The sequence below is a fragment of the Botrytis deweyae genome (genome assembly GCF_014898535.1).
Source record: "Botrytis deweyae strain B1 chromosome Unknown BDEW_003, whole genome shotgun sequence".
NCBI classification, from domain to species: domain Eukaryota; kingdom Fungi; phylum Ascomycota; class Leotiomycetes; order Helotiales; family Sclerotiniaceae; genus Botrytis; species Botrytis deweyae.
Window position 1 is genome coordinate 1,900,654 of NW_024066210.1, and position 21,200 is coordinate 1,921,853.

At 23.4% G+C, this 21,200-nt stretch overlaps 1 protein-coding gene across 1 annotated transcript; it reads right to left on the reverse strand.

The window, feature by feature from the left end:
* Positions 1 to 262: 262 nt before the first annotated feature.
* Positions 263 to 1,390, reverse strand: EAE98_001933 (uncharacterized protein; the record flags this gene model as incomplete). The annotated part of the gene is made up of 1 exon (XM_038949552.1): positions 263 to 1,390. One exon carries the CDS (start codon positions 1,388 to 1,390, stop codon positions 263 to 265), a length of 1,128 nt encoding a protein of 375 aa, XP_038814537.1.
* Between the last annotated feature and the right edge of the window lie 19,810 nt (positions 1,391 to 21,200).

The window sequence follows — 21,200 nt, forward strand, 5'->3', positions numbered from 1 at the left end:
CAATGTCAAGCTTAGTTACACAACAACGCTGAACCACATTGCTCGAGGATGATATTTGCAAGTTCGTGCAAATCTTAAAAGGAGAGCATTGATTTATGTATACTACGATGATTGTTTCATCGACGTTTATTCACTTTGCCCTGAGCATCACGGTTAGGGAGTACTTGAAAGGCAATATTCTATAGTATGCCTTACGAAAACCATCTTCTCCCAAATATATACTCGTTTCATCGGTACCTATAAACGGCTCAAAACATCCCTATCAAGAACCCAACAAAGATTCTTCCAAGTCTAACCACTTCTGAACCAATATCACAAGTTCTTTCCGAAAGTCAGAAGTGCCCAGCCACGTTTTTCGTGAGTTTGGCAAAATGGCTGATATACAGTCTGGAAGAAACCAGTGATTAAACATATTGTGCATCCTACTCAGACCACTTAGACCGGAAAATTCTCCAATGGTAGGGAGATTTGGTTTGTTCCTCATTTGCCAAAGATCCCATTCTTTGTATGCTAGTAGGATGAGCGTGGCTAGGATACAGAGGAAAATAAACTGAAGGATCAGAAAAGTGTAATTGAGGAAAGATTGAATTCGAGAAGACTGGCGAGACTTGAGACTTTGGACGATTTGTCGTATTGCATCATTTTCAGTACGTGATCTTTTCCGTTTCGCAGAAGAGGATGGTGATTCCAATGCCTCATGCGCATCATACCACACCTCTCCCAACCCCTCATCCTCATTCTCACTCTCCCCACCCCTAGATCCCTCCACATGATCCGCCGCCGTCAAAACATCCATAAAAATATCCTCCAAATAAACCCCCGCACACAATTCAAAATGATTGCACCTCCCCTCCCCCCACCACATATCCCTCACCGCATCCTCCCACCCCACCAACCGATGCGCAACCAATCCCTCCTCCTCCCCCATCTGATCCCACCTCACCGCATACTCCTCCCTACACTCCACCCTCGGAAACACACTACTAAACGCCCACTTATTCCTCACCAGAAACTCTCCCACCCATCGCGGTCCTCCCAATAACAACACCCCCGGCTGCGACACCGCAGCAGATATCGTCTGTAGATACTCGGTTTGATAGTCGCAGCTGAAATCGAGATGGTGTCGCTCGAGTGAATAGTCGATTACGTGCAGCCATTCGAATTCGCGGTTCGCGTGCGCGGCTAGGTGTGTTTTGCCGATGCCGGAGAAGCCGAGGATGATTTTTGCGCGTTGGGGGGAGGGGGGGAGGTTTAGGGGTTGGGGTTGGAGAGCTTTGGGGGGAGAACGGGAGTGAGGGGCGAGGGGTGGCGAGGTGGAGGAGTGGATGTATTTGGATGGGGGAGATGGAGTTGTAGGGCTTGCTGTTGTTGTTGCTGTTTGTCTCGCCATCCGGAATTATTGGTGTAGGAGAATGGTTTTGCGAAGGTAGATTCATAGTTGGAGGATTGTATAGAGGGGAAGATCTCATAGAATTCCTATTTTAGTTGTCGAAGTTTCCAAAGTTTCCAAAGCATCTTCCATTTTCGCGAGTAATCATAATTTTTGACGGTTTGCATCAACAAACCATCGTTCTCATCATCAATCAATTCTCTCGATATCTAAGAAATTCGATGCAAATAGATACACTACCCGAATCTAATCTGCAAACATGAAAAATAAACCCCGAGGAATAGTTAATCAATCGCATCTTACCCGTTCCGTCCAAGTAGGTAGGAAAAGGAAAAAATATTTAGGTGTGGCTGGCAACATTCCAAAAGCATCGCTTAGATTAGGGGATGCGGGCGTCTTCAATTATTGCGAGAATTTTTTCGTGGGAACTTTGAAATTATGAATATTTGGATTTTGTTAATGACAATGGCAAAATCAAAATCAAAATCAAAATCAAGATTAAGTAGGATTAAATAATCCATCTGTAAATACCTACCTACCTAGGTATCTACTTAACAATATATCAAATACTCACAGTCAGTTCTCTAATTTCCCATCATCATCTACTCTACAATACCTATTATACATACCTATATCTACTACTATCTATAAATTCTCTTTTTTCTTAAAAAAAAAATACATTCGAGAAATCTACACCGAACTCTCAAATCCCAATACATACCTATTTGAATACTACAACGTAATAATTAATCTCCCTACCTATATATCCAGTACCGAGGAACGAGGAGTCTATTTTTCTTATTACTGGCTTTGATTTTTATAGTATGTATTTGTAAGTGAGATTTATATATAAGGTAATGTAATGTAATGTAATAAGATATAATGTAATATGTATATCTATAAGGTTTCTAGTAGGTACCTAGGTAGATAAGTGTATGAACAAGGGAATTCACTTAAGGAAATTCACTTCAAAGGATTCACTTCAATATAATAGCAACTGTATTAAAGATATTAGGCGAAAGCGAAGGAGACTAGCTCTTTCAGTAGTGCCTATATAAGGCCTACTATTTCCCTCATTTAGCTAGCTCCTTAGATTGAATACAAATAGACATTTAGGGGCCTACATATAGTGGGAACTACGTCTTCCGTATCTCTCTTAAATCAATAGTAAGATAAGTATTTATATGTTTCGAAGTGTAGCAAAAGAAACTTATATATCGGATTTTACTAACTTTTTATATAACATATATAGATTATGTGTAGACAAGGGAATTCACTCAAAGGAATTCACTTCAAAGGAATGACTTTCATATAATAGCAACTATATTAAAGGTATTTAGGCGAAAGCGAAGGAGACTAGCTCTTTCAGTAGTGCCTATATAAGGCCTACTATTCCCCTCATTTAGCTAGCTCCTTAAATTGAATACAAATAGACATTTAGAGGTCTATATATAGTAGGAACTATATTTTTCGTATTTCTTTTTCAAACTAATACTAATTAGTGATATTACAAATTACTTATTTATTTGAAATATCTTTTTACTCTTATTTCTTTTATTTCCCATTATTAGTATTATAACATCCCGAACAAATGCTAGTATTAGCTTTAAGTAAGCTAACAAGAAATCCGATTCTGATAAGAAATTCGATATTAGTAAAAAACTGATTTCATTTAATCAATTTATTAGTATAAAAGGATATATTGATATAATAATTGATAGTATTAATTCTTTACAAATAGATTTCAGTATTTCTTTTTATAAAGATCTGAATCTAATTAGTATTTCTCCTTATTCTTATTTCATTATTTCCCCTAACCCTTATATTTCTCCTAACAAAATATTAATTGAAAAAAGAAAAGCTTAGGAAATTAAGGATTTAGAATTCAAAAGAGAATTTCAGGATTATATTTTTCTAAAGAATTTTAATAAAGCTAGGCAGTTCTATAAAGGATATATATTTAAATTGGAAATAGAGTATTAGGCTAATAAACACTTTCTTTTTAAAACTATTATATACTTAAAGATAGGAATTATTAATATATCTTTTTAGAATATAGTTATATTTGATTTCGAATATATTTATAAAAGTATATTAAGGAATATTGATAAGTTGATATTATATAACTTTTATATAATTTTGTAATATTATGGAGTTTATATTAATATTAATATAAATATCAAGAATGTTTTTATAGAAATATTTGATTATAACAAATATCATAATTGAATTACAAATCAATTTCTGGAATATTAGTTTAATAAAATACAACTATTTGTATTAACAAAATAAGCTTACTTTTTTATCAAACTCGATTTGAGATTATAAGTCAAATCTTTCAAATCTCAGGATGGTGATATGGCTAATCAACTAACTTTGCTGAAATCTGGTAAAGTTATAGGTGATATAATGGAAGAACCAGTTCTATCCCAATTTCCATTTTAATCTGGGGATATACGAAATATATCTTTATTAGATTCTAAAGTTTTATTGGTTAATGTTTTTGTAGGATTATTTAATGATAATAATGGTTTAGATAATAATAATAGTAATAAGAATGGTGGTAAGGTAGTAATAGTGGTAGAGGTGGTAGAGGTGGTAGTAGAGGTAGTGATAAAAGTAATGGTAAAGGTAATAGAAATAGAGTTATTATAATATTTTACTTATTGAGAAGATAATAAGATAATTAGAATGATGATTTGATTAATTTTCTTTAAAATCTATAAAGATAATACTAAATATAAGGATATGAATAATCTTTTTAATTAAAGATTTTCATATTTACAGAATATGGTTATAGAAGATTTTATACTAATTAAAATAATTTTGATAGCCTTCCTAATTATACTTTCAGATATAACTAAAGACTTTTATTAACTAATTTTAAATATCTTTTTAAGATATATAATAGTATATATAAAATAATAATTAACAATTTCAAAGAATTTGAATATTAATGGAATACTACTTTTCAAATAGAATAAAATCATTTTCAAGGATTATATTGAAAAAAATCTAATTAAAAAATCTTAGAAAGTATTTAATATAATAATCATAGATTTATATTTTATTTAGTATACTATTTCTAGGAATATACGCAATTTTTAATTATATTATATTAGAATCTTGTTTGTATACAATAATATTTCAGAATATTATTCTGTAATATATAACTTTTGTTTAATTATTATAAACTTATTAATTAGATTAAGTAAACTATTAATTCTTATTAAAAAGTATTTTTAAAGTAGAATATATTGTTTGAGATATTCCTTATAAATTGATAAAACATATCACCTGAGATATTCCTTATAAATCGATATTTCTATAATAATAAATCCTTAGATTCCTTCTTTTAGAAATCTTATAATAAATATATTAAATAATAATCTTTTTTTATATTAATTAATAAGAATAAGAATAATTGTTATTTCCTTAATTATAAAAAGAAAGACTATAGATACTATAAGTATATATAAAAGAAGAAAAATCAATTTAAAATAAATTATTATATTAAATATAATAATCTTAATAATAAGAGTTTTATAAAGTAATATGAGTAATTTATTATTGATATTAAATAAAATAATAATCAAAATAATAATAGTAATAATAATAATAATTATTTTATTAATCAATATCTTACTGATATAAATAGTTCTAAAAGGATTTTCAGGATATTCTTTATTTTTATAAATATTTATAATAGTTTTTCAATAACAATTAATCTTAATAATACTATAAATATTTATAAGTTGATAATTAAGGTATTTATTACAAATAATAAACAATATAATACTGATATATTCTTTAGTATTATAATCAATATGAGTATAATTAAGAGATTATTTATTAAATATAATTAATATTTAATATAAAAAAAGATTAAGGATATTGAGTATAATAAAGTTATTGCTAAATAGATAACAATTCAATATAATATTAAAGCAATAATTTTCATTAATTTATTTTATATTGATTTTTTATTTAGAGAAATAGAATGGAATATAATAAAAACCGACCTTTATTCTTACTCTCTTTAACTGATATAGATAGACTTAAATTCAAATATGACAATCTTAATAATATTGTTATTATACTTAAAAGTAGTTATTTTATATATTAAACAATTTAATCATACATTTTATTATAAAATATTAATATTAAAAGATTAATTAATTATTTCATTAATAATAATAATTATTATTTTATTAAAATTAAGCTATAACAAATTTACTATTAATTTAGCTATTTATTTATATATAAGTTCTATAAAGTATTTAAATACTCTGAATATAATAAGGATTTTAAGACAATCAATAGCTTACTAAGTTTTGTTATTATTATCAAATCTATAATAAATCATTTAACAAATTCAAATTCTTTTTATTCAATAAGAATTTTGAATTTAATTATACTATATTTATTAATATACTTTATATCAATAATAATCCGATTCTATATATTATTAACAAAGCTATACACTTTCAAGCTATTTGATAATTAAATAATATATTTATAAAGTATATATAAAATAAACTTTGTAAGTACTAAATTGATATATATATTAATCTATTAAAATATATTACTTATAATACTAATACTAATTTTATTAAAAAAAAGTTTCAATAATATATTATATTAATATCTATTCAGATAAAGATAATCCCTATAAAAATATATTATTCAATTAATATTATTGAAAGATTTTATATACTATTGTATAAATCTTATGAGATTATTTATAAAGAAATTTATAAATTCAATATTTATAAAGTAATTATACTTTAGATAACTATAAAGATAATTAATAATACTATTAAATCTAATAATTTAATACCTATTTTACTTGTTTTTAGAACATTTCTCTATATAATCAATATCAGCCTTCTAATATTTACTATTTAACAACAAACTACTACAATCTCTAAAACTGTAATAAAGATTTACAGATTATATAATTCTATACAAATATAAAAGATCTTAAATATACACAATAAACCCTCTACAATTATACTTTATAATTTATTACCAAATAATAAGATTTTGATTTAAAAAAAAAGTAATAAAATAATTATTAATAAATAGAAAGAACCTTTTTCACTTATTAATATAAAAAGGAAAATATATATTCTTAATTTATTTTATAAATCTATAAGATTTAGATTTATATCAGTAAAATTGTATTATAAATAATTAGAAATTAGATATATTAAAAAGATTAAAAAACTTAATTATAATATTAATTTCAAAATAATTTTATTAAAATTTAATAAAGTTATATTACCTTCTTTAACAATCATATATATAATAAATTTAGAAAAACCTTTTTTGAATTTATTCAAAAATAATTGGATTTTTATTTCAATATCTTTTCTATAAATAATTATATTATAGATTCAAGTTTATATATAGAATTATTATTCTGAATATTTTATTATTAATTTTAAGAATTTTATTATATATAAGGAATCTAGAAAGAAAGAAATTAATAAATTAATAGTTAAAAATATATTTAAAATTATATTACTTTCGAATATTCCTTTTAATATATATATTTTCAAATTATAGTTTATTAATAAAATCAAGAATAAAAAAACAAATATTAAATTCTATAAATTAAAATTAGTTATTTAAATATATAATAATATTAATAAAATATTTATATTAATAAAATCCCTGATAATCTAATAATTGTATTAATATATTTTAGTTTTACTAGTTGTGAGTATTTAAAAGATAAGTATAGAAATATATATTTGAAATATTATTTAGATGTATATTCAATCTATTTTGAATTTATATTATACTTTTTATACTTATATTTTGGAAGAGATAAATTTATTAATTAATATGATTTTATTAATTGTTAAATTATTATATAGTATTCTTGAGATAAAAAACTATTAGTTCCAGATATACTATACCCATTACTATAAAAAGCTTAAGATACAGTAATTTATATATAATCCTTATTTATTATGTATTAATAATAAAGAAACTAAATTCAATATTATAGAATTTTAAATAGATAATATACTTATTATTAGAAATAATATATTTATATAAATTGAGAATAAGTAATTCAAGCAGATTGATTTTATAATTAAAGATTATAAGAAACTTACTTATATCATCTATTAAAATTTAATAATATCACTTTTATACTTAAGAATAATAATATTTATCTTAATTAAAAAAAATAATATAATAATCTATAACTTATATCTATAAAATCTATAAATATATATAATATATATAATAAAATTCGAAAATATATTTTTATATATAAATAATATATTGTATAACAAACTTATAGAGTATATATTATAATTATATATCAATCTAAAGCATCTTTTAATTTATTTATAATAATATAATAATCCAATTTAATAAGAATAATATTATAGTATTAAATAAATATATCAAATAATAAAAAGAAAACTCTATTAAAGGATTCAAATATATATTATTTGATTTAAATTCACTTAAGATTATTATCTTTACTAATATCTTTTTTATAAATAATAAGAATTATTTATTCTAAATAAATTATATAATTATAATAATAAATAAATATAATAATATTAATATTATTTATTAGTTATTTATTAAGTATAAAAAAATCATATATAATATTTTAATATTCGAATTATATAGATTAATTTAAGGATTCGATATTAATATAACTATTACTTCTATAATTAGTATTATTTTTGGTAAGGAGATTTCATTAGTTCTATATACTAATTCTAAGTTACTATATAATCTATTTATAAAACTAAAAATAATTAATAAAAAGAGATTAATAATCGATATTATAATATTATATCAATTCTATAAATAAAAAGAGATTATTGAGATAATCTGAATTAATGATTTAATTAATCTAGTTAATATAATAATAAAAGGAAAACTGTATTAAGCTTTTACTAATCTAATTAATACAAATAAGATTGATATTAAGATAATAAAATAAATAAAATGAAATTAAGGGAAAGAATTAGTTTTGTTAATAAAAAATCAGAGATTTTAATTGGTAGATAGAGGATATTTATAATTTTATGAATTTCTTTTCCGTTATTATATTTAAAGCTATAAAAAAGAGTTTTGAATATATAAATAAAAGAATTCATTTAAAGAAATTTATTTTAAAAGAATAACTTTTATACAATAATAATTGTATTAAAAGTATTTAAACAAAAGTGAAGGAGATTAGCTTTTTTAATAATGCTTATATAAGGTCTATTATTCCTCTCATTTAGCTAACTCCTTAGATTAAATACAAATAGACATTTAGGGGTCTACACATAAGTCGGTTACCCTACTTTCGGGCCAACAGGGTTTTGGGCCACCCTTTCACACCAAAAATCACTTTTTAGGCCTATTAATATCTCTATCAATATATAATGTAATTCAATGAAAATTTGTACATATATAATTTAGATCGATTTAAGCTTATTCTGAAATTTTCAGATTTTTAGGATTTTTCTATATTGAGATCTAGAGCTTCAAAATATCGATTTTTAAATTTGTATGGGAATCACATACAAATTTAGAATTTTTATAAAACCTTTAATAACTTTTTAACAACAATTATTAAAAGAAAACTATATATATTTCTGAGATATTTGAGCTTGAATCTATATAGAAATTCAAAAAAAAATTCAAAAAAATTAACAGATATAGAGATATAGTATACGGTGAGTTTAGAGTAGTATAAATAATCCCTGTCATTTTGAGGGTACCCCTTTAAATATTTATTTATGAGAAATTTTTTATTTTTTCTGAATCTATTATATGAAATATATTATAAAGTGATAGTAAAATTTTACAATATATTTTTAGCAATTTTTATTCGAAAGTTATTAAAGATTTTATAAAAGTTTCAAATTTGTATGTGATTCCCATACAAATTTAAAAATCGATATTTTGAAGCTCTAGATCTCAATATAGAAAAATCCTAAAAATCTGACAATTTCAGAATAAGCTTAAATCGATTCAAATTATATATATATAAATTTTCATTAAATTCTATCCATAAATGAGAGAGTTAAAATTTCCATTTTTGGTGTAAAAAGTGGCCCAAAAGGGGGGTGGCCAGAAAGTGGGGTATCCGACTTAGTAGAAACCACGTCTTCCGTATCTCTCTCTCAAACCAACAGATTATATTTCTATACTCAGGAATTTAATTTGTATATACTTATATGTCACGGAAGAAATATACCTATATAAACCCAATTAGCTTAATGCTATCGGTGATATCACTTTTAGCGTGATAGTTATGAGCCCGGTATGTGTTTATAGCGTAGTGGTATAATTCTTTATTTAATTATACTCTCTTGTAGGGTTTGTGGGCCCACTTATAAGAGAGTATTTCAACAGATCTACATTAGTTATCTGATCTTGACCTATTAGAGTTAATGTGAGGACCCTGCTCTGTTGCCCCACTGTCTCCGCTTAGTCTATTAGATGAATCCAGAGAGAATCTAATACTAGTTGTATCCAATCAAAAGAGAATCTAGATTTGGTATCATATAGAGATAGGAAGAGATTTGCGTATATATGATTCAATTGAGGCTAGTACAGAGATTACTGCCTATACCCAGCTAGTCAGTAATCTCGGGGGTGTGTTACGGAAGAAATATGCCTATATAAATCCAATTAGCTTAATACTATTAGTGATATTACTTTTAGCGTAATATTATATAATTTAAATATAATATAATATTTTTTATTAGTTGAATTGTATAAAGAATTAAAAAAAACAAAGGTTTAAAAAAATAAAAAATAAACTGTTACGGATCGGCATTCAATCGTAGTTGCAATTGCTTATATATATATACACATATATATACAATTATATGTATATAGTTGATATATAGGTATACTCAACGAGTGTTTTGTTTCCGATTTTGTAATTGTAGATTTTAAGGATAAATTATATTTTGCTTTTGTAGTTCTTTTAAAATAAGATATTATATTATTTATAATTCCTATACAATTATATAATTATTTAATAACTGTTTAAATAATATCTTATAATTATAATATCTTTTTAAATGAATTGTATATTAATATTATTTATAAAAAAAAGATTTATTCCAATTAAGATTTAATAAAAATACTTCTTTCAAATATATCAAATTATAAATATTACTATTATATTTAATTTATTTATCTTAAAAGGATTTTATTGTTTTTCTTTTATAATTGATCGAGCTCTTTTAATTAATAATAATTAATTTCAATAAAACAATAAATATAATTCCTTTAATTTGAATATAAATATTAATAAATATAAAAAAAGCAAATAATTGGGAAACGATTCTTTAATTAAGAAATTAATTTTCGAGAGTAATATATTAATATATATTCGTTTATTTCAGAAAAAACAATTACTAATTTTTACAAATTATAGAGTTTTATAAAACAAAATAACAAAGCTCAAAAAAGAATTGTTATAGTATAGTTCTAATATTATTTATTTATTTCAACCTTTCTAATTCCAATAGCAATATTATATAGATTCCTTGGAAAATTATAGAATTTGAATTTTTGATATTCTAATTATCTTTATTAAAAGAATATCTTTTATTATTGGAAAAAAGAAAAACAAAAGAAAACTCTATTTATAGAGTCAGTTTTTATAATAATCTTTTTCGAATATTAATAATAGATTCTCTTTAATTCTAATCTCTTTATTAATTAATTTATAAATTCAATAAATATTCCTTTTTTGCTTTCTTATTACTATAATAAAGTATTTATATATTTCAAAGCTTATTAATCTTTTATCTAAACTTAAAGATAATATGAAATTGAAAATAAGCTTTTGGTAGTTATTAGTTATAAAACAATTTGAATTTTATAAAAACTCATTTACTTCGAAACTATAATAATGATTTTATATAATAAAACAAATTAAAGGGAAAATGCAAGAATATATATTCTTATTATATATATAAATCCCCTGCTTGATAGGTTAGCAATTAATTAATTAGCTTGTAATTATTTATAAAAACCCAATTGAGATTGATTATACTTATATTGAGTATAAACATTGGGTTATACCGAATAATATATAATACGAAAATTTTCTGGTATAATATTACAAATTTAGATTATTAATTATATAAATGGAAATTATTAATCTGATAATTCTTTTTTATAATCTGAAAAGAAAAATTTCCGATTTTCTTTAACAAGTTATTAATTTTTATATTCAATAATATTATATTATGGAAAACCTAGCTAATAAGCTTATTAAAATTGATAAACTCGAAGTTACACTTTGGGAATACAATTATAATAGAATAATTAAAGAGATTTTTTTTAGAAAATCGTTTAGTAGAATTTCTTTATCGATTTTTTCCAAAACCATTTTCTATTTGTTAGGTAATCCAAATCTATCTATTTAGATTTCATATTCTTTTTATATTTCTATTAGCTATATAGGAACCTTTAAATCTAATAATATTCTATCTCTAGAAAACAATTTCAATTGTAGTATACCTGTCTCTGCATCAGGAGCAAATTGTAGTTTCACTTTTTATATAGATAATGTAAGTATTATAATTGAAATCTAAGAGATTGAAGAAGATAAAGAGTTTTATAATATAAAAGAGAATATCGAGAAAGATATTAATCTAGATATATAAATAGAAGTTATTGAATCTATTTGTATTATTGAAAATTAATATTTAAATTAAAATGTTTAGATAAAAGTTTTTTTTTAAGTGTAATTTAGGATATAAGATTTTTTGATTTAATAAAACTAATGAGAAATAACTCTATAAATTTATTATATGTATTTTCAAGGAATAAATATTTATATTATATCTAAGTATTTATAAATTCCAAAACAAATAATTATACTTTTATTAATAAAATATTTTTTTTATTATTATTTTCTATATTTAAATTTCATTTTCTATTATTTGAATTATTAATTAAAGTCAAAAACTATAATAATATAAAAAATAAAACTATTATTTATTTAATTTTTTTTAATTTTATAATTAATACTCAATAATAATTCTATTTATTATTTTTTATTATTAATTTGGATTTATATAGTATAATTCTAAATTACAAATGGTTAATAAAGATTTGAGTTAAAGTTGATTATTTTAAATAATATTTTGAATAACTTTCTGAATATTCTTTTATTATTTCTTTATTAAAAAATATATTTTTAATTAGGGATAGTTTATAACAATTTAAAATCAATTATTTGAGGTAAAAAGATGTTAATAATTGGAATATTTAATTGAAAAAAATATATTACTATATTGATAATGGATAGCAGAAGATAGTATTGATTATATTTATAATATTTATTATACCTTCTCAGAAGTTTAATATAGTAATTCCCAGTATAGTTGAACCCCCGATTTTAATCAATTTGGAAAAGAAATCTGTTTTTGATTAAGCTTATATTCAATCCGTTTATAAATTTCTTTTATTATATATCTTCGATATATACAATATATATATACTTAAACCAATTCAATTCCAGTTATCTGCAAAAAAAGTAAAAACCATAAGATCTTTACAATTACTTATAAAAAGATCGATTATATTATTTCAAGTTATAAATCTAATTAGAATAATAATTATCGAATTGCAGCTATTATTACTTTTTTAAACAATTTCAAATCAGAAATTATTATTACTTTTAATTACATCATTATAAATATTAAAATAAAACCTCCAATCCCTAAAGCTTATTAGTAATATTACTAAATATTTTCTAAATATAAATCCGATATTCTATCTTCTTTTTGATTATATAATTATAAGATTATTTTTAAAGAAAAAGATAAAAAAGCTTTTAAATATAATTTATTATATAAGATATTATTTGAATAATTTGAAGTTATTAAAAAATATATTATTAAAAATCTTATTGAAGGATTTATAGAATCTAGTCAAGCATTATTTATAACATCAATTCTTTTATAAAAAAACTAAATAGAAATTTAAGATTTTATATAAACTTTAAATTATTAAATTCTTTAATATATAAGGATAGATATTCTTTGTTTTTTATTAATAAAATATTTGTATAATTTATTAATATAAAGATATATATCAAATTAGATATTCAATAAGTATTTTATTATATACATAAATTCTACTTTTAAAGAATATATTATCTTTTATATTTAATATAATTTCTATAAATATAAAATTTTATCTTTTGAATTGATAAATAGTTTATAATTATTAATAATATATAAATAATATTTTATTTGATATTTAGATAATTTTTATATTATCTATTTCGATAATAATTAATATATTTAAAAAACAAAGATAAATATAAAGAATATATTAAATATATTTTTAAATAATTTGAATTTATTAGATTATAAATAGATCTCAAAAAATATAAATTCAATATTAAATATATTAAATATTTAGATTTTATTATTTCTATTAATGGAATATAAGTCGATTTAGAAAAAATTGAAATAATTACTATTTGGATTTACCCTATTATTATAAAAAGTATTTAATTATTTTTAGATTTTTATAACTTTTATCGTTGATTTATTAAAGATTATAATATAATAACAAAACCTCTTTACAAACTTATAAAAACAAATATCAAATTCCATTTTAACAAAATCTATTAGAATATATTCGATATATTCAAAGATAGACTTATTTCTACTTCTCTTTTACAATATTACGATTATATACTACTCTATATATTGGAAACCAATATATCTAATAGTATAATTACTAGTATACTTTTTTAAAAGTATAATAATAAATGATTATTAATTATCTATTTTTTGAAAATAATAGTTATTATTAAATTGAATTACAAAGTTTATAATAAAAAAATACTTTTAATTATCAAATCCCTAAATTATTGAAAAACCAAATTTATTGGATTTTTATACCAAATTAAAATATATATTAATTATAAAATTCTTAAGTATTTTATATCTACCAAATAGCTAAATATTCGATAAATATATTAAACAGAATTATTTACTAATTATAACTTTATTACTATATATTATATTAAAAAGAATAATTTATTTGTAAATATATTTATTTATTATATTAATAAATTGAATTAATAAAATAATATTAAAAAGAAAAATTGATTGTAATAATTTATAAAAAATGATTAGATTGATATTAGAATTATATATAAATCCCTTTAATAAAAATTAAATATTATCACAAACCTTAATATAAATACAATATCCCTACTTTTCAATATAATCAATTATATTATCGAAGTAAATAGATTCCATTCGAATTTAGAAGTTTTATATAATTATATAATCAAATTATATAAACATTTTATTTTTATAAAAGAATTATTATTTTATAACAATTGTTTATACATTTCGAATATTAATAATTTACAAACTTATTTGATTTACAAAGCTTATAATTTAATCTTTATTGTATATCCTAGTATAAAGAAAATCTATTCTTTTTTAATCAAACAATATTATTAGAAGAATATAATTTTTATAATTAATTAATACATATGGAATTGTTATAAATATAAGTATAGCTTTATTCCCAAAAATTACATTCCCAATTTATTTTATTTATTTTCTATTTTTATAAAAATATAGCAATATGTTATTATGAATTATTGTAGTTTTAATAAAGATAAATATGGTTATAATAATATATTTGTTATTATCAATCGATTAATTAAATAGGCTATTTCGATATCCTATTATAAATCAATCAATTCAAAAGATTAGACCCACTTATACTTATATTATGTATATAAATATTATAATATCCTAGAATCTATAACCTCTAATTGTAATTCTCAATTTATATCAACCTTCTAGTAAGAATTTAATAATATTTTAGGAATACAAGTTAAGTTATTTATTACTTATTATCTGTAAACTGATAATTAAATCAAGATTTATAATTAATATTTCTAATAATATTTGTAACCCTTTATAAGCTATTATCAAAACAATTAATTTAAATTCCTATTAATAATGGATTATACTCAGTTTATATTTCTTTATAAATTACTAAATAACCAATCCCTATATAAAATTTTGTATGACTATTTATTTTACAATTTCTGAGATTGGAAACTTAACTTTATTGTATTTATCAATGATTTGAATATAACTGATATTAAAGAGTATACTAAATACAATAAATTAGTATTTAATTAAGCAAAAGAGAATATCTTGTGTATATAAGAAAAAATATTTTAATTGATTAATTTATATTGTTATTTAATTGATTTCGATATAGGAGATTATATATAATTTAATATAAGAAACTTTCTAATACAATAATCTTTGAAAAAACTAGATTATTTAATTTAAAATAGATTCAAGATTATTGATTGAGTTAGAGATTCTTTCTGATTAGATTTACTATTTATTATGAAAATTTACTCTATATTTCTATTTAGCAAATTTTACAAAACGATAAACAATCTATTTCTTGGATAAATTATCGAATTATTGCTTTTAATAAATATTATTGGTAATATTGAATGGGAAGTGGAGTGTATTTTAATTATCAAGAAAGTATACTGATAGCTTAAATATAGAGTATTGTAGTTAAATATTGATGATGATTTTATCTAGTATCTTATTTCCAATCTCAAAACTGTTTTGTATTTCCTTTATAACTTTTATTTACAAAATCCTATTTTGTTAGGGCCTTTTATATATCTATTCAAATGGATTTGCTTTTATAAAAGTGGAAAGGATGATTATGATTTTATAGATAATAATTAATATATAAATAAAAAAAATAAAAAAAACTTTTTTTATATATCAAAGTAATAAAGAAATTATAATCTTATAAATAATAAAAAAGTGATTGGATAAAAACTGAATTGCTAAAATAATATAACAAAAAAAGTCTTTTTCTTTATTTTAGTAGTTTTAAAGTAAATCAAAAAGGAAGTTCTTATAGATATTAATAATTACAGTCGAATAAGGTATAGAAATAAAGATTGGATAATTTAAATTAAAATATTAGTTGAGTTTTTAGTTAATAGTAATGATAAAAATATATAGGATAATTACAAGTTGAAAGATAAAATGATTCTTAGTTGTAGTACATATAATAACAAAATCGAGCTTATATTTTGTTATCTACAATTGTTTACAAGTTGTTGAAAGCTTTATTTCTATCTATATTATAGCAAATTAGTATTATTGTTCCAGCTTATCTTTCTACTCTATAACTTTAGTTATACAACATTCTATATCCTCTCGAATAAAAATAATAGAAAGTATTTTTTTCGAAATATAATTCCTTAATTTTTCTTATAAATCAAACTATCAAAAAAGAATTAATTTTATTAAAAACTGATAAAGTTGTAATTTATCTTTATTACACTATTATATTTAATAATAATTGCTTGATATTAGAAAAATATTTTGTAAATCTTTTTAAAGAATAAATGCTTATATTTATACTTACTAATAAAATAAAGTAGGCAGTAAGTTTAATTAGATGATTAATCAGGAATTTAATAGTATATACTGTTCTCCTTATTAGAGATATAGCTATATATACAGCCTATATAAATTTAGTTATCCTTCTAAATATATTGTTTTCATTATAATATTGTTTTTTTTGATAATCTTTTATTTAGAGATTTTAGTTTATTAATATCAATAAAGCTAATACTTTTATAATAAAATATATCGAATTTGTAATTAAATTGATTTTGATATAAAGTCTTTATAATCTTTTTTTCGATAATCTCCTGCCTATTATTTTTAATATTATTAAAGTGATATATTATTGTAACTAACTTATTAGTAAACTTTCTTTTATAATTATTAATATAATTAATCAAAGGATTATATTTTTTCTCCGAATTCTATTTAGGAATATAATGGAATGGGTATATTCAATAAGTAAATCGAAAATCGATTCTACTTTCGAAGATATCATTCTTGGTAATTATAATTATACTTATTAGATAAGCTGATTATATATTAAAAATAAATAAATAAAAAACCTTACTCATATTTCTTATCAGAATCTAATTTATTATTTGTTTTATCAAAATCATAATCATTTCTATAGAGGGACTCTTTTTTCTTAGTAAGCTATTTACCTTGTGTAATAGAAAAAATAGCTATTCTTTTTTTTATAAGTTAAATAGAAAAATAAGTTAATAAAAAAAATATAGAAAAAACTATAAATAATTTACTATTATATATATATTTTTTTATTATTAAATCTGTACTGGTAATAGCTTGTTTTTGTTGTTATATTTTCTTTTTAAGATTGAAGGTATATTGATTAATAGATATAAGAGGGTTAATTAATAATAAAAAATTTGGAAAAGAAAAAGGATTCAATTGATCTATATACTTTATAGAATTCGATTGATTATTAGATTATAAAATAGTTTTTTTTGCTTTATATACACCTTCCTATTACAAAAAAGAAAAACCTATATATATATTTGTTTATTATATTATTTTAATTAAATAATAATAATACTATTTTGAGATTATTGATTTGATAACTAAAACAAATAATTATAAAGTTTAAGAGTAAGCTTTTTTGAAAGGAGAGGTAGTATTATAGATTAATATTCAATTACAATTACAATCGCTTATATATATAATCATATATATATAATCATATATATATAATTGATATATAAATATACTTAATAAATATTTTACTCCCGATTCTATAGTTGTAGATTTTAAGGATAAATTGTATCCTGCTCTTGCAGTTCTTTTAAGGCAAGGTGTTATATAAACTTTATTTTTAATTCTTTAATATTAAATACTTACTAACTTATTAAAAGCTTATTATTATTATTATTATTATTATTATTATTATTATTATTATTATTATTATTATTATTATTATTATTATTATTATTATTATTATTATTATTATTATTATTATAGAATCTAAATAATCTAAATAATCTAAATTAAAATCTAGAAAGAATCATTAAATAGAATCTTTATCATTTTAATTATTTCTATTAAATTATAAGAATAATAAGAATAATAAGAATAATAAGAATAATAAGAATAATAAGAATAATAAGAATAATAATGAAAATATTAGGCGCTTCGAAACACTGACGAGCTGACTCGCCCCGAAATTTTCAATGGGGTAGGGATTATTGATGTTGATTATAATAACAATGTATATGTATATGTATATATATCTATTCAGATTTGTAAGAGTGTTTAATATGTGAAGATTTTGAGGGGGGGAGGTTCGGGTGTTTTGTTTTGTTATATAGTACTATAATGTATGTATGTGAGAATACGATAAACAGCTTCTGAACATCAGAGACGCTTTGATTTGCGAGATGGCGTGGAGTGTATGTGGTGATACTATCAATTAGAAGGTTGGTAGGAATGAATGAATGGAGATCGGGGTAAGCTCAGTGTTTGTTTGGTTCTTTGTTCTTTAGTGTTTATTGGCTTTATATCTGATAGATACTTTGTCGTACATCTGTTTGTAGATATGTAGCTACATACTTCATTCTAGATGTGGAAGCTTGTTGCTTCTGGCCCGAGTAGGGCTACATGGAGTTGTGCAGGGTAAGCATCTTGCATGGGCGAGACTCGAGTCGTTGTATTTCTGAGATTGGATAGTGTTGTGATGAGCAAAGTAGCTTCTAGAGAGTAGGAACTACATGGTGCAATTGTGTAATTATATAGTTTGCAGAGTTGAAAATGTTGATGCAGATGTATTGATATATGACCTAGTGATTAGATATTTGTCTTCATTTTGAAAATGGGAAATCGCAATCTGTCTAGTAATTGAGTGTAAGCATCTTCATTGAGTAATAGAAAGGTCCTCGCAATATCCATGACAGTGACTTGACTGATGATCTCAACATGAGATGACAAGAGATATCTTCATAAATCCCACAAAATTCATCTCCTAAACCAAACCAAACCAAACCACATTAAAAGGGGCACTCTCGCTTCGCTCTCCCATATTCATCCTCATCCTACCCACTTCGCCATCCACAAGTTACAACCTTCCAAATGCCCATGCAACAACCTTACTCATCAACCTACCCATGTTCTCTCCCTATTCCCTGTGCATCTCCACCACCATCAAACACGGTCATCGATCCACCACACAACAAATCACATACCAGAAAACACTATCCACAAGATCTCCGCCACAGCCCCAAATTTCCACTTCCGTACATTTCCTACTACCATTCTCATTTTGGCAACACCAATATTCTATTTGTAGCCATTTTTCCGTTCTCAAAAATCATTGGTTCTCGACTCCGAATATCCCAAAACACATCTGCGAATCAGGTAAAGTAGCGGGGTCATCATATCTACGTCAGCAAGCAGGTATCCTGACTCAGCTTCCAATCATGTACCTTCGACCCTGGGGAATGCAAGCTTGGGGATTGGGAGGTATGCTTGTGACGGTTGTTTCTGATGGCGAATGCAAGGCTGATGTGATCCGATTCTTACGTCGGATGGGGACTGTCTGGAAGCTTCTGGAATGGAGATTCGACTCAATTCAACGGGTTTTAGACCAGAAGAAATATGATTAGGGAGTGTTCGAGTGGGGTTTGGTATCCTGATTGTTCTTATTGGGTGAGCTCTAGATGAAGTTTGAATAGACATTTTATATGGTTACTTTTGTCTCCTTTCTGTTGGATACTGAAGGGAGTGACAAGGTATGTTATAAGAAACGCATGATAGAAGGTCTAAATTTCATCGTAAATCTAAATCGCTTTTTTAAAAGTATAACCCCCAATCATATCCCAGTCCCTCAATCCATAAATGCATGTCGCCGTTAAATTGCCTAGCCAGTTCGCACTGGTAATGTAAAAATCTAAAACCGTAAAACAACCATAACATAATACATCACTCATCCAATATAGTAAATGCCAATTTTTCAACGCCCAATGTGTTGACCAGCAACACTGACAATACAATGATCCAGACCATATCTCATGCAAAATCCCAATACCAAATCTATGCCAGTTCCAAAAGAAATCCCATACCCAGAACCCCAAGCCTTCCAACTTCCATTTTCAAAAGAAGACTATGCACCAAACAAGATCATAATCCAATAATTGATAACAAGTTGTACATTTCGAGATATATATCAAGATCTGTAAAACCTCGACCGGATGTACATGTTTTGCCGAAATTCAAATCCGCAACACAACACTACAACAGTAACCGCGAGAATCAGGTCAGAAGTTTCATGCTAGTGAGACGACGAATGCGAATTGCAGGTGTATCCGACGAGTATTGTTCTTTCTTCAACATAATGCCCCGGTGTTCCGTACGCGGGACACATATCGATCGCGTGGGTGTAGTAGATACATCTGCAAACAGAATAACGTTCGACGAGTACGTAGCACATAATCTCAGGTTTATGGCTCAATGATAATCGCGATGTTGAGGTGGGGCAGATGAAGGATTTATGAGGTAAACTGGCGATATTGATCCAATTGTCAAGGTTATAGAGAGGTGTAATTCGAAAACGGGATTGAAGAGGGTACGATCTGCAATTTGTAGGGGAGATGACTTTCGCCGATCATTGGTATCTTATATAGCATAATTCTGCATCAGTCAACAAAAATTCAGCAAGAGAGAAGGGTGCCTTGGGGAACAATGATCCTTCAAGTCTTCGCCTCATTATTGTAGCTGAAGACTAAGGCTGCCATGACTGTGATGACTTCCACCGTTATAGACGTGACTCTTACGATATACGAGTGTTGAATCTCCGCAAGTGATTAGGTCTCTTCTAGGCTCCATGATAAAGAGCCGAGGTATGATGTCGAACAATGGATGTA